General features: G+C 40.6%; 1 protein-coding gene across 2 annotated transcripts in view; it reads right to left on the bottom strand.

Moving 5' to 3' along the window:
- Positions 1-8,333: 8,333 nt before the first annotated feature.
- LOC125453713 (transmembrane protein 182) overlaps positions 8,334-14,654 on the bottom strand; it is a 43,838-nt gene continuing 37,517 nt past the window's right edge. For both annotated transcript variants that reach the window (XM_048533622.1, XM_059646602.1), the window contains exon 5: positions 8,334-9,256. In XM_048533622.1, the coding sequence (XP_048389579.1) occupies positions 9,030-9,256 (227 nt within the window). In that variant the 3' untranslated portion in view covers positions 8,334-9,029. The remainder of the gene's footprint in view (positions 9,257-14,654) is intronic.

Raw genomic sequence — 14,654 nt, 5'->3', positions numbered from 1 at the left:
GATCAATGGCTCACTTGAGAAATCTAGACTTGATACGTTACATTCCATCAGTTTTATTATATTCTCTATAGCAGTCTCATTGGAAATAAGGAATCATGGGTGACAGGTGACCTATATCTGTTATGAAGTTGCTTTTTATTACTTTTTCAAATCCTCCCAAATATATTGTGTCTTAATATATGTCAGTCTTCCTGCCCTATTCTTGTTTCATTACAGTTAGGTTTTGACTCATGAATTACTTAAGAAATAATGGGTCACCCTAAAACTGAAGTTAAATAAAGTTATTTATTTAACGAGGGAACAACATTAGGGATTTAAATGGCAATAGAATGCCCTTCTTAGACTACCTGGCACTAAAATCCCTTTATTTTCACTCTACTCTTCATAATAAGTAAACTTAAGCAATACAAAGTCCAAATATGTTCAACCCTGTGAAGTGTAAGCTGATGCACTTTGGAAGAAGTAATAAGACAGGCAAGTATTCTATGAATGGCAGGACACTAGAATGCTCACAGAAACAGAGGAATCTGGGGGCGCTTTGTCCACAGACCCCTGAAGGCAGCAGGACAAATTAATAGTGTTGTTAACAAGACATACTTGACACTTTTTTTCTTCAGTTGTGGTATAGATTATAAAAGGAGTACAATTATGTTGGAGCTGTATAAAAAGCAGCTGCTCCCCTTCGTTGAAGATAACAAAGTGTGATGCTGGATGAACACAGCAGGCCAAGCAGCATCTTGGGAGCACAAAAGCTGACATTTTGGGCCTAGACCCTTCATCAGAAAAGGGGGATGAGGAGAGGGTTCTGAAATAAATAGGGAGAGAGGGAGAGGCAGATCAAAGATGGATAGAGGAAAAGATTGGTGGAGAGGAGATAGACAAGTTAAAAAGGCGGGGATGGAGCCTGTAGAGGTGAGTATAGGTGAGGAGGTAGGGAGGGGATAGGTCAGTCTGGGGAGAATAGACAGGTCATGGGGGTGGAATGAGCTTAGTAGGTTGGAAATGGGGGTGCAGCTTGAGGAGGGAGGATAGGTGAGAGGAAGAACAGGTTAGGGAGGCAGGGACGAGCTGGGCTGGTTTTGGGATGCGGTGGGGGAGGGGAGATTTTGAAGCTTGTGATGCCCACATTGATACCATTGGGCTGCAGGGTTCCCAAGCAGAATATGAGTTGCTGTTCCTGCAACCTTCGGGTGGCATCATTGTGGCACTGCAGGGGGCCCAGGATGGACATGTCGCCTAAGGAATGCGAGGGGGAGTTGAAATGGTTCGGGCTGGGAGGTGCAGTTGTTTGTTGCGAACTGAGCTTCGGTGTTCTGCAAAGCGGTCCCCAAGCCTCCACTTGGTTTCCCCAATGTAGAGAAAGCCACAATGGGTACAGCGGATGCAGTATACCACATTGGCAGATGTGCAGGTGAACATCTGCTTAATATTGTAGGTCGTCTAGGGTCCTGGGATGTGGGTGAGGGAGGAGGTGTGGGAGCAAGTGTAGCACTTCCTGCGGTTGCAGGTCTCTCTGGAAGGTAGACAAGGGTGGGGATGGAAAAATGGCTTGGGTGGTGGGGTCAGATTGTAGATGGCGGAAGTGTCAGAGGATGATGTGTTGTATCTGGAGGTTGGTGGGTTAGTATGTGAGGACGAGGGGGATTCTCTTTTGGCGGTTATTGTGGGGAAGGGGTGTGACAGATGAGTTGTGGGAAATGCGGGAGACACGGTCAAGGGCGTTCTCGACCACAGAGGCAGGGGGTCGTTGCAATCCTTGAAGAACAAGGACATCTGGGATGTACGGGAGTGGAATGTCTCATCCTGGGAGCAGGTGCAGCAGAGGCGAAGGAATTGGGAATAGGTGATGGAATTTTTGCAGGAGGGTGGGTGGGAGGAGGTGTATTCTAGATAGCTGTGGGAGTCAGTGGGCTTGAAATGGATATCAGTTTCTGGTGGTTGCCTGAGATGGATCTCTGATACAATTTTAACCCCTTCGTTGAAGATTTAATTTTTAAAAAGTGCATAGTTTTAAATGAAAGGCAGTTTTGAGGAAAACCAGTTATGCCCAGAGGGTGACAGGGATCTGGAATGCATGGCCTGGGAGGTTAGTTGAGGTGAGAAATTTCACATCAATTTAAAAAGTACTTGATGCGCACTTGAAATATCGTAACATTCAAGGCTTTGGGCCAAGTGCTGGAAAGTCAGACATTGGTAGATTTAGAGTAGTTTAATGAATGCAAACTTGATGTACTAAAGGGCCTACTCTATACTGTATCATTCTATAATTCTGTGTTGTAAGTAAACGGTCACACTGATGAACAATCTGCCTATGTCAGCCTTGAATATACTTAAGGATCCAGTCTCAAACAGCCCTCTGCAGGAAAGAATGGCCCAGATTCACTGACCTACCAAAAGATGAAATTCCCCTCAATTTCCTTCTTAAAAGGGTTAGCCCTTACTCTATTATGCCCTACAGTCTCCCATAACAGGGAACAACATTTCTACAACTGCCCCTTCAAGGCCGCTAAGATTCTTGCATGCTTCAATAAGGAGCCTCTCACTTTTCTAAACTCCTTTGAGTGCAGGCCTAACTGGCTCAGTGGTCAGTACTACTGCCTCACAGTGCCAGAGACCAGGTTCAATTCCCCCTTGGGTGACAGTCTGTGTACAGTCTCCCCATGTCTGCATGGGTTTCCCCTGGGTGCTCCGGTTTCCTCCCACAGTCTAGAGATGTACACGTCAGCTGGACCGGCCATGCTAATTTGCCCCATAGTGTCAAGAGGTGTGCTACCCATGGAAAATGCAGGGTGACAGAGAAAGAGTAGGTGGATGGGATGCTCTTTGGAGGGATGGTATGACTTGTTGGGCCAAATGGCCTGTTTCCACACTGTAGGGATTCTATGATTCGACTCTGTCTTCATAAGACAGTCCCTCTACATTCTGGATTCACCTAATGAATTTTCTCTGATTTACGCCCAGTAATAGTATAACTTCCCTCACTTAAGGGGACCAAAACTGTTCATAGTATTCTATGTTGTTTCACTTGTGCATGGTTTAGTTTTAGCAAGATTTCCCTATATTTATAATCCACTCTCTTTGAAATAAAGGCCAACATTTCATTTTCTTTCCCCATTTCCTGCTGATTATGCATGCTGGGTTTTTGTGATTAATGTACGAGGATTCCTAAATTCCTCTAATGCAGATTTGTGTAATCTTTCTCTTCTTCGGTGAAATACATCTGCTCTATTTCTCCTGCCAAATGATACATACTCACATTTTCCATATTATATTCCAAGTAGTTTTTTCCAAATCACTTAACCTGTCTATATCGCTCTTTGTGTCATTCTCGCCATTTGTCTTTCTACCTATTTTTGTGTCATTCGCAAATTTAATGATAGTGCAGTCGCTTTCCTCAACCAAGTCATTGATACATATTGGTAAATAAATTGTCCCAGCAATGACTCCTGTGGCACTTAGATATTTACAGATTGCCATTCTCAGGATGTTCCCTTTATCTCAACTCTGTTTTCTGTTAGTTAGTTAATCTTCCCACTCATGCTAATACACTACATCAATACCATGAGCTTATTAAGTAGCTTTATGTGTGCTACATCAACAACTGCCTTCTGAAAATCCAAGTATACTAAATCTACTGGTTCCCCACCATCCATCCTGTGTGTTACTTCTTCAAAGAAATATGATGAATTCATCAGGCATGATTCAGCTTCATAAAGCTATGCTGACCCTGACTGATCATATTATGTATTTCCAAATTGTCTACTCCTACATCTTTTATGAGACTTTAACATTTTCCTAACTGGGCCATTGTTACCTGCTTTTTTTCTCTTTCCCTGTTTGAAAGAAGTTATTATATTGGTAGTTTTCCAAACCTCTGGAATCTTACTCAAATAAAAGGATTTTTGGAAGATAACTATCAGCACATACATAATATCTGTGGCTACTTCCTTTAATATCATAGCCCCCATTAGTTTCCTGAGCACTTTTTCTCTAGTGATAGTAAGTGTATTTATCATCTCTCCCCATTTTGACCCAATGTACACTCAAGAAATCTTGAAACATCTACAGTGTAACACTATATCATGGTGATCTGGACCAGTTAACATTGCAACCATTGGCATATATAGAACTCATGAAATGAACAACTCAAGCAGTTGCATTCAGTTTCAATGGTACCATGTATGCCCATATGGATGGTATTGCTTGGGAATCTTGCTTGACCCAGATCTTGCAAATATCATTGTTGAATTCCATGAGAAATGTGTCTTCAATAAATGACACCCAAACTCCTACATTTTATGTATTTCTTGCATATGGATAATACCTTTGCTTTACTTAAATTCACAGCTGCATATGAAAATGTTATTTTATGTCTTAATGAACAACCTGTGTTCAGATTCATGTTTGAAATGAAATGGTCAAATGTGCTCCCTTTCTTCAATGTCTTCATTGAGGAATTGGCTGGATATTCTATACTATTGTCTACCACAAAGCCAACTTTGCTGGTCATATATGCATTGCGATCCCTATTGTTCCATTTGCAATAAGATTAGCCTCGTTGGCAATCTAATAAATATAGTCAAAGTCATTTGTTCACTATAAAAATTTAATGTTGGAATAAAGCCATCCTGTCGGATAATGGCTCCTATGATCTTCTATAGTTCATGCAAACTCTTGGAAGGCCCTAAGGCACTCTTGGTCCTGAAAAGTGCCCTGTCTACTTCAGCAGGTCAAGAAGCATCTGTGGGGAGGAAGAAGAATTAATGGTTTGAGTCCAGTGAATCCTTCTTCAGAAGTGCCTTGAAATTGGTGAATCTAGCTGTTTCATGCTGCTGCCACAAAGTAGTGAAACAGGTGAAGTTTGACACTAACAGTTTATTGCTGTCAAGCCAAAAAGATGTTCAATTATAATACAAATAAGTGATGCAATATACCGACTTTCACACCAGTGTGTTTCTTGATATGTAGGTTATGCATCCCAAAAACTGGTTGATTATATCAAATATATAGGAACATAGTTCCATGTTCGGCTGGCGTGTACCTAGCAGGAGAATTTGTATTTGGTAGTTTTCCCATGGTTCTGCTGCCCTTATCTTTCTATGCTGTAATGTTTGCGTGTTTGGAAGTAACTTTTGAATAAACCTTGGTGAAAAATTGCAGTACTTGTTTGAGGTGGAACACACCACTTTCATTGTGCATCCATGGTGAAGGAAGTGAATGTTGAAGGCTGTGGATAGAATGATAACCAAATGGACTGCTTTGTTCTGGATGGTGTCATGATTCTTCAGTGTTATTAGAGCTGCACTCATCCAGGTAAGTGGGAAGTATTCAATCACACTCCTGACTTGAAGAGGCACTGGGGAGGCTGAAGGTGAACTACTTACAGCTTCATTTCTAGCCTCTCGCTTGTTCTTATAAATACAATATTTATAGGTCTAATCCTGTTTAGTTTCTGGTCAATGGTAATCCTCATGATTTTGGAAGCGAGAGACTCAATTACAATAACGGCACCGAATATCAGGGATTAATAGTTAGATTGTTCCATGTTGGAGTTAGTCATTGTCTGGAACTTGTGTAGCATGAATGTGATGTGCCACTTATCAGCCCAAACCAACTCTGATGTTGTGATGAAGGGGAGGTCATTGATGAAGGCAATGATAGTAATTGAGTATAGGACACTTCCCAGAGGAACTCATGCAATCATGGGTCTGGGATGATTAATCTCCAACAGCCACAAAAATCTTCCTTTGTACTCAGTATGATTCAGAGGAGCAGAGTCTTCCCTGATTCCCATTCACTCTAATTTTGCTGGGATTCCTTAATATCAAACTAGGTCTGCATATTGACAAGGATAGTTACTCTCACTTCCCCTCTGGAGTTCTGCTCTTTTATTATGTTTGGACCAAGGCTGAAATGAGGTCAGCAGCTGAGTTGATCTGGTGGAACCTAAACTAAGTGTCACTGGTCAGGTTATTGTTCAATAAATTTAACTTGATAACAGTATTAAAAGCACCTTCACTCTGCCTTTGCATTGATGATTAAGAGTTGACTAATGGGGCAGTAGTTGGCCATGTTGGATTTGTCTATTTTTTTATGCACAGGGCTTACTTGGGCAAAATCACTTAAATTCTTTTGTTTATGTCAGAAATGAGTTTGGATTAAATTTCCAACAAGGTCAGTTTACATCCTTTTTCATACGATCATGCATAACAGAGTAAAGATTTTCCAAATATACATAAAAACACAAAAAAAATTGAAATTGGCTTTCTATCTAGCTTGATCACATGTGGGTCACACAGTTCAACATTCTGACATCACCACATCATATGAAGTAGTTTTGGATTGGAGAATCTGTTGACATTAACTAAGGCTGAAATAGCAATGTTTTATTGAAATCCACTGTTTCATTCCCACTATGGGGTTAATTTCAATGTACTGTGTTGCATACTGTATTAGAGGGCACTGACACAGTAATTACTGTCGCAGTAGCACAATTTAAAATGCTTGTTCCTGGTCAAAACCTGGTGAGTAACTTGGTGCATAAAAGCACAAGTGACCTATCAACTTTCCCCTGTTTTAACAAAGTCTTGGAGCGGTCACATATATCTTCAACTTGTAACAGTTCCAGCAATCATTCTGTAAACAAATTCAATGTCCTGGTCCAATGACTGTTTTGTATAGCAATTCAGCATATATGTAACAATAACTGAAATATTGTTTTCAATGTAAACTTCAATGATGCAACACTTATCACCGTTTCAACATGCACTGAAATGCTCCAGTTCTAACTGAACTTAAAATTCAAGGAACTTTAAAAAAATTTCTTGAGAGAGCTAACAGTCAAATGTGAATAAAAACTGCTCTAAATGTACAAATATAAATGTCCCCAACAGTAATCAAAGGAGACCTCCTGATGGGATGTCAGGGATCTGCTGTATTTTCTTGAAGTCGATGAGTTCTCACTGTAAGAACTTGAGGTCTTCTTTCCACTGATTCTTCCACCAACACTTCAAAATAATCTAAGCTGTCTAATTAAAAAGGTCACCATCACCAAATGGTAACTGCCAGAATGATCGTACCAGAATCATCACCAGGTGCCAAAAAATAATGGATCTCACTTGTGAAACTCATAAATTACATGCATAGAAAAGTTACGTAAAGCATTAAAATTGGGCAGAATGTTACAGTCCCTTGCAGGCAGGCTCGCAGCCAGAGGGATGTAAAACTCAATGAGTTTTTTCATGCCACCCACCTATCTGCCCACCTGCCTGCCTGCAATTAATGGCCACTTTAGAGTCACTACCCACCTGCGTGTAATTATTTGCTGGTGGAAAGAGGTCAGCAACAGCTAGTAAGCCTGAGAGTTAAGACAGGCCTTCTTCACCAATTAGAGACATCACCCCCACTTAGATATCTTGCCTTCTTGTCCATATTTTCCTTTCCCCTCAGCTTCCCTGCTAACCTGTGCATTCCAATCCCCTATTGCCTTTCTGTATCTCACCCTCCTTAATAGGAATCCCTTTCTTGAACCCACTGAACTCCTCCCCTATGTGGTTATCATTTGGTTCCAACTCATTAGGAATGGACCAGTTTTATAATGACATTTTCAGTGAAGGGATGGGAAAACTTGCCATTTGAATCATCGAATCCTTATAGTGCAGAAACAGGCCATTCAGCTCATTGAGTCTGCACTGACCCTCCAAAGAGTATCCTTCCCACACCCACAACTCTACACTATCCTGAAACCCCACATCTATCATGGCTAATCCACCTAACTTGTAGAGCTCTGGACATTACAGGGCAATTTAGCATGGCCAATCCACCTAAGCTGCAAATCCTTGGACTGTGGAAGGAAACCAGAACACCCAGTGAAAATCCATGTAGACATGGGCAGAATGTGCAACCTCCACTCAGTAAACCAAGTCTGGAATCAAACCCGGGTCCCTGGTGCTACAAGGTAGCAGAGCTAATGACTGTAGAATCATACTCACTGCCTCTTATTTGCTCCATCTTTGATGTGACCCTTCTACTAGAAAACAACAAGTTCTACCAATCAAAACAGTAACCACTATACTAAAAGGACAAAATTAACTTGCTTTACAACAACTTTTATTGTACATAACAATAATTATTTTCAAAATTATTTTGTGTTTCCTAATGATGTACAAGTTTGTACGATAAGTTAAATGCATGATTTGTTCTTTGAATTTTTGTTTTTGCTTGGTGTAGGAAATTTCCCTTGCTTAAAATTGTAACCATCACTTATTCAGATCTTAAATCTGTTCTACCTGTTACACCAATAAGACAAAAAGTCCACTGCTCTGTCATCTAGCTGAGTTTAGCAAATGGTTTATTCCACAGATTCCATGTACTTGTAGGTAACACCTGTACAAAATGAGAAATACACCACATTTAGATTAACCTGACATCAGTCAATGAGCTTAATTGGTGCTTTGACAGCTGATGCATAGTATAATTACTGGCAACACATACTTATGTTGGTAATTGGTAGGCTCTATTTCCAATGGATAACTGTTCGATGTGCATATCAAAACTGTTCCTGGAATCATTAGACATTGAAAACCACAGAAATGATCTGAATTCAGTTCCTAAAATTCATGAATTCTTTAAAACATTGTACTTACTATGTCACGCTATTCTTTAATATTTGTCTTAGGAGAAATCAAGAAAATGTTAATTCCTCAGAGTAGGTGTAAATGCATTGCAACTTGTTAAACAGAATAATACTGTCTTTCTAAGCATTAGATGGGATGGGATATTTAATAGCTGTTAAAACCTAACTGCAAGACTTTAAAACATTTGGTTTGAGGCTACTATTAATTTTACTTTCCAGCGTACTTCCAAATAGTTAGCAGGACAAAAGCTATACAGTATAAGAAGAGAATAATCAAAAATGCTGTTTGGAAATATAGAGAAGTAAACTTTCATTTCCAATGTGTATATTTAGCAAACTGCTTGTATTAAAATAATTGATTTCTAATTCTGCAAAGCAAAACAAGAGCAGTCTCTCAATCATAATGAATGTGAATAGCGTGGCCTGCAAGGAGGAACAGCAAGCCTGAGAACAGTGAGAAGAAAATCCCAATGGCTGCAATTATGAAGGACCATCCATATTGAATGTTTAGCGTAAAATCAGGACAGAGCTGAATTCTTTGCTTCTGAATGTATTCTTGAATATCAATCACAGTTTCGATCCAGATGACATACATAATAACAAGTACTGTAAATAAAATTCCTGGGAAGATAAAAAAGGAAAAAAAAAATCAAAACAACATTTTAAAACATCACCTATTTTCAGATGTGTTATTTTTAAGTACTATTTGCTACGAGTTCACCTTACTCTGCTAACAGCACTAGCTCAAAGCAATTGATTGCTCTACCTTCCTCTCCATCAAGGACAACCAAAGGTTTTAATTAAAATTAATCACCAAAGTTACACTCTAATCCAGACATAACTATTTTACTCCAGAAATAGACAGTGCATGCAGTGTAAAATTATTTTTTTGCACCAAATGCCTAATATTTAAGGGAGACACTGTAAGGAGGTGGAGGAACGGAGTAATCATGGAATAAGGGTAAACTGCAAAATCCCAGACATGCAAATCAAATGATAGGACCTCATTATTATTTCTTAGCTCAGTTCCTGTAGAGTGACTAGTCAGGCTGCCTGTTGGAATACCACCAATAGATAATGTGGCTAGCAATTATTACAATATATCCATTAGTTATTTTTTTAATTCATTAATGGGACAAGGGCATCGCTGGCTAGGCAGCATTTATTGTCCATCCCTAATTGCCCAGAGGGCAGTTAAGAGTCAACCACATTGTCGTGGGTTTGGAATCACATGTAGACCAAACCAGGTAAGGATGGCAATTTCCTTCCCTAAAGGACATTAGTGAACCAGATGGGTTTTTCCGACAATTGACAACAGATTCACAGTCATCATTAGATTCTTAATTCCAGATATTTATCGAATTCCACCATCTGCTGTGGCGGGATTTGAAGCTGGGTCCCCAGAACATTACCTAGGTCTCTGGAATATCAGTCCAGCCATAATACCCTCCCCAAAAGGTAGACTAATTGGTAAAGTTGGGTCACGTGGAATTCAGGATGAAACTGCCAACAGGATGCAAATTGGCTTAACAGAAGGAGACAGAGAGTGGTGGTGGAGGATTGCTTTTTCAACTGGAGGCCTGTCACCAGCAGCGTTCCACAAGAATCAGTTCCGGGTTTTTATGTGTTTGTCATTTATATAAATGATTTGGATCAGAATATACAAGGCATGATTAGTAAATCTGTGGACAACACCAAATTTGGTGGCATAGCAGACAGTGAAGAAGGTTTTCTACGATGATAAAGGGCTGGATCAAATGGGTTAAAGGGCTGAAAGTTGGCAGATGAAGTTCAATCTGGATAAATGCAAGGTGTTGCATTTTGGTACAACAAAGAATGGTAGGGCTTATACAATTAATGGTAGGGCCCTTGGGTAGTGTTGTAGAAGAGGGACCTAGAAGTTCAGGTGCATAATTCTTTGAAGTTCATGTTGCATATAGACAGGGTGATTAAAAAGGCACCTGTTATGTTTGCCTTCATTGCTTAATTGTTTGAGTATAGGAGTTGGGGTGTTACACTGAGGTTGCACAGGACATTGATGAGGCCTCACTCGAATACTGTGTCCAGTTCTGGTCGCCCAGTTACAGGAAAGATATTATTAAGCTAAAGAGGGTCCAGAAGAGATTTACCAGGATGTTGCTGGGTATGGAAGGTTTGAGCTAGAAAGAAAGGCTGGATAGGTTAGGAATTCTTTCACTGGAGCGTAGGAGGTTGAGAGGTGATCGTACAGAAGTTTATTTAATGAGGGGTCTCGATAGATTTAATGGTAGTTGTCTTTTCCCTCGGATGGTGTATTTCAAGTCTAGGGGAGTGTAACATTTTTAAGGTTGGGGTAGAGAGAATTAAAAAAGACATGAGGGGCAATTTTTTTAACACTGAGGGTGGTTCGCATGTGAAATGAACTTCCTGAGGAAGTGATGGATGTGGATACAATTACAGCATTTAAAAGACATTTGGATAAGTACATGAATAAGAAAGGTTTGGAAGGATATGGGCCAGGAGCAGGGAGGTGGGACCAGTTTAGTTTGGGATTATCTTCAGCGTTGACTGGTTGGACAGAAGGGTCTGTTTCCACACTGTATGACTCTGAAAAGATCATGCTGGTCCAAAGTTGATATGAAGATCTGATAAACTTATGACTAAAAGCTTGATCGGACAGTTGATGTTAAGGAGCATCTCAAAGAAAGAAAGGGAGATGGAGCAGTGGAGATGATTACAAAAGTGGACTTCCAGGTCTTAATATAGAGGCATGACCATCAATGGGGATCTGATGGAATTCAGGAATATGAAAGGCGTTGGAATTGGAGAGCAGAGACAGCTTGGAAACTATTAGGATTGGAGGGGAGTTACAGATCCTGAAAGGAGTGGGATTTGAAAGCAATGAAGAACATTTTAAAATTGAGGTATTGCTACACCAGCACTTAATGTAGGTTGGCAAGTACAGGGCTGACAGACAAATGAGATGATGTATGTTACAATATCGTTAGCAGTAATGTAGTGAGATCAAATTTATCAAGGTTAGTAGGTGGCCAAGGTAGAATTGGAACTTTGAAGGAGGGGTGTGAAATTAAGAGCCATTTAACAATAACTAATCTTATGTACTATTACCCAAAAAGTCTTTACATCAGTTTAGTACAACAGTGTTTGATACAAGAAAGGTTAAGGGTAGAATTTTGCCCATTAACTGTCAATCAAGAAATTCTTTGCAATATTATTTGCACGTGTAGTGAAGTATATGACCTGAAAAGGACAATATTAAATCCTTTTAAAAATCACATTCATTAGAGACAGTCGGAACTGCAGATGCTGAAGAATCTGAGATAACAAGGTGTAGAACTGGATGAACACAGCAGGCCAAGCAGCATCAGAGGAGCAGGAAGGCTGATATTTTGGGCCCAGATCCTTCTTCAGAAATGCTCATCATTGATGCACATTCATCAGCTCTTTGTCAAAGATGTGATTCAGTGGCCACTACGGGCTATATGCCAACCACACTATCCTGGTCACAGGGAGCAGTAAAAATGAAAAGTTACAAAACACGACCTTAGACTACCACATATGATTCTCACACTATTTTTACAACTGAAGGTTGCACAATACTCTGTGTTTTCAAAAATGGGATATTTCATTATGATATTGATATTAGGCTCTCATAATCCAGTTGGGAGCCTGATTTAAGTTTAACAATTACTGCCTCTGTTTCTCAATATTCAGAAGCTGATAATTAAATGGACTCAGGAGCAGCTAGCTACAGAAGGAAAATGCTTTGATTTGATTACACTTTGCAATTTTATTTTTGGTTTGTGAGTTAGGAAGTCCGGGAGATCCCTCAGCAAATTTTCTGCCAATACAGATTTCCTTTCACAGCCATTCAATTGTCAATCCCACAGCAATTCAGCATAGAATGCCAAGACCACTGTCCTACATTCTCCTGACCACCCATCCTCTCAGCCAGAAATCCCAAGCCTCCTGTCAAACAAAAAACTAACTCAGCTGTTAGAAATACTTGGAATAATTTTCTCCTGTCTATTCAAGCTTTGGCAAGTTCAGTCTTAAGAGATCTCAAATCGTAAAAACGTGTAATTTATGGCCAGTTTTCAACCTTAGCAAAGATGATTTGAGTGAGGTTTAGATGCCTCATCAGAGATATTAACATTTAGTTCTGCACTCTCAATTATTCTTGTGCAGCTGTCGCTCAGTAGCCCTTCACTGTTCGCCTCCTAGAACATTTGGTCCAGTATTGTGTTTATAGAGCTGGCATACAAACCCAATAGTAATGAGTTCAAATTTCACCATGACAAATTATGCAAATGCATTTACTAGCCATGTCAGCTCTGGTAGAAAGATTAACTATGCGAGCTGCTAGGACACTGTTAAATCAAACTAGTTAACTAATATTCTTTTAGGAATGGAAACCTCTTCTGTTAAACATTCATTCACACACCAAGGACATAATTTAATCCTGCTCACAGGAATGAGTTCTGGAATTGTGAGGGAAAACAGAGGTGAATGCATATTGCCTTTTGGTGCTATGCAGTTAATGCATAGGTGAGAAGAGGGAAAATGGGAGTTTGAGGACCTTAAGTCATTGATTAAGCACCATTTAAGTTCTTTTTCACACTGCCACTCTGCCAGAAGTGGGCCAACCCTCTGCCATGTAGAAACGTTATGTAGTAAAAGCAGCTCTGCTCCCTGCAGGTTCAGTGGGGAATGGTGGGTCACCCTATTTGATAGTTTCTGACCCATGGAAAGTTCTCTGTGTTGCAAGGGAGCCTCACTGGACTGCTGCAGCAGGCTTGAAACAGAATGGTTGGCTAGGGAACTTCACTTCTGAAGTGGCAGGCAGCTGTGGACAGAATGTTGGTGTTCTGTAAAACAATCATGTAGTCTGCATTTCATCTCCCAGTGAAGAGGACAGTATCGAAAACAGTCAACTAAATTGAGTGAAGTACAGGAAATTGACTGGCCCATCTGGAAGGTAAGGCTGGAGCAATGGATAGTGAGGAGGGAGGAGGGAAATGGGCAAGTGTCACACTTCTGCGATTGCATGGGAAGGTGCTGTGGGGTATGGGGAGCTGTTAGGGATGGAGGGGGAGGAACATAGAACACAGCACAGTACAGACCCTTTGGCCCATTCTGTTGTTCCAACCTATTATCCTACTCTAAAATTAAACTACCCAGCATACCCTACATTTTGCTATCATCCTCGTGCCTATACAACAGTCACTTAAATGTCCCTAATGTGTTTGACTCCCCTGCCACTGCCGGCAGTGCATTCCAGACACCCACCACTCTCTGTGTAAAGAACCTACCTCAGACATCTCCCCATACCTTCCTCCAATCACCTTAAAATCATGCCCCTTCATAATAGTCATTTCTGCCCTGGGAAAAGGTCTCTGGCTATCCACTCTATCTTTGCCTCTCATCATCTTGTACACCTCGATCAAGTCACCTCTCATCCTCCTTCACTCCAATGAGAAAAGCCCTAGTTCCCTCAACCTTTCTTCGTAAGACCTGCCCTCCAGTCCAGGCAGCATCCTGGTAAATCTCATCTTCACCTTCTCTAAAGCTTCCACATCCTTCCTATAATGAGGCGACCAGAACTGAACACAATATTCTAAGTGTGGCCTAACCAGGGATTTATAAAGCTGCGGCGTAACCTCATGGCTCTTATACTCAATTTCCCTGCCAATGAAAACCAACACACTATACGTGTTCTTTACAATCCTATCCACTTGGGTGGCAATTTTGAGGGATCTATGGATGTGGACTCCAAGATCCCTCTGTTTCTCCACGCTGCCAAGAATCCTGCCATGAACCCCATATTCTACATTCAAATTCAACCTTCCAAAATGAATCACTTCACGCTTTTCTGGGTTGAATTCCATCTGCCAATTCTTTGCCCAGCTCTGTATCCTGTCAAAGTCCCACTGCAAACTGTAACAGCCCTCCATGCTGTCCAAAACGCCACCAACCTTTGTGTCATTGGAAAACTTACTAACCCACCCTTCCACTTCCT

Source organism: Stegostoma tigrinum, chromosome 6 (assembly GCF_030684315.1).
Source record: "Stegostoma tigrinum isolate sSteTig4 chromosome 6, sSteTig4.hap1, whole genome shotgun sequence".
Classification (NCBI taxonomy): domain Eukaryota; kingdom Metazoa; phylum Chordata; class Chondrichthyes; order Orectolobiformes; family Stegostomatidae; genus Stegostoma; species Stegostoma tigrinum.
Note: the sequence above shows the minus strand (reverse complement) of the source record. Positions and strands in the feature narration are given on the sequence as shown.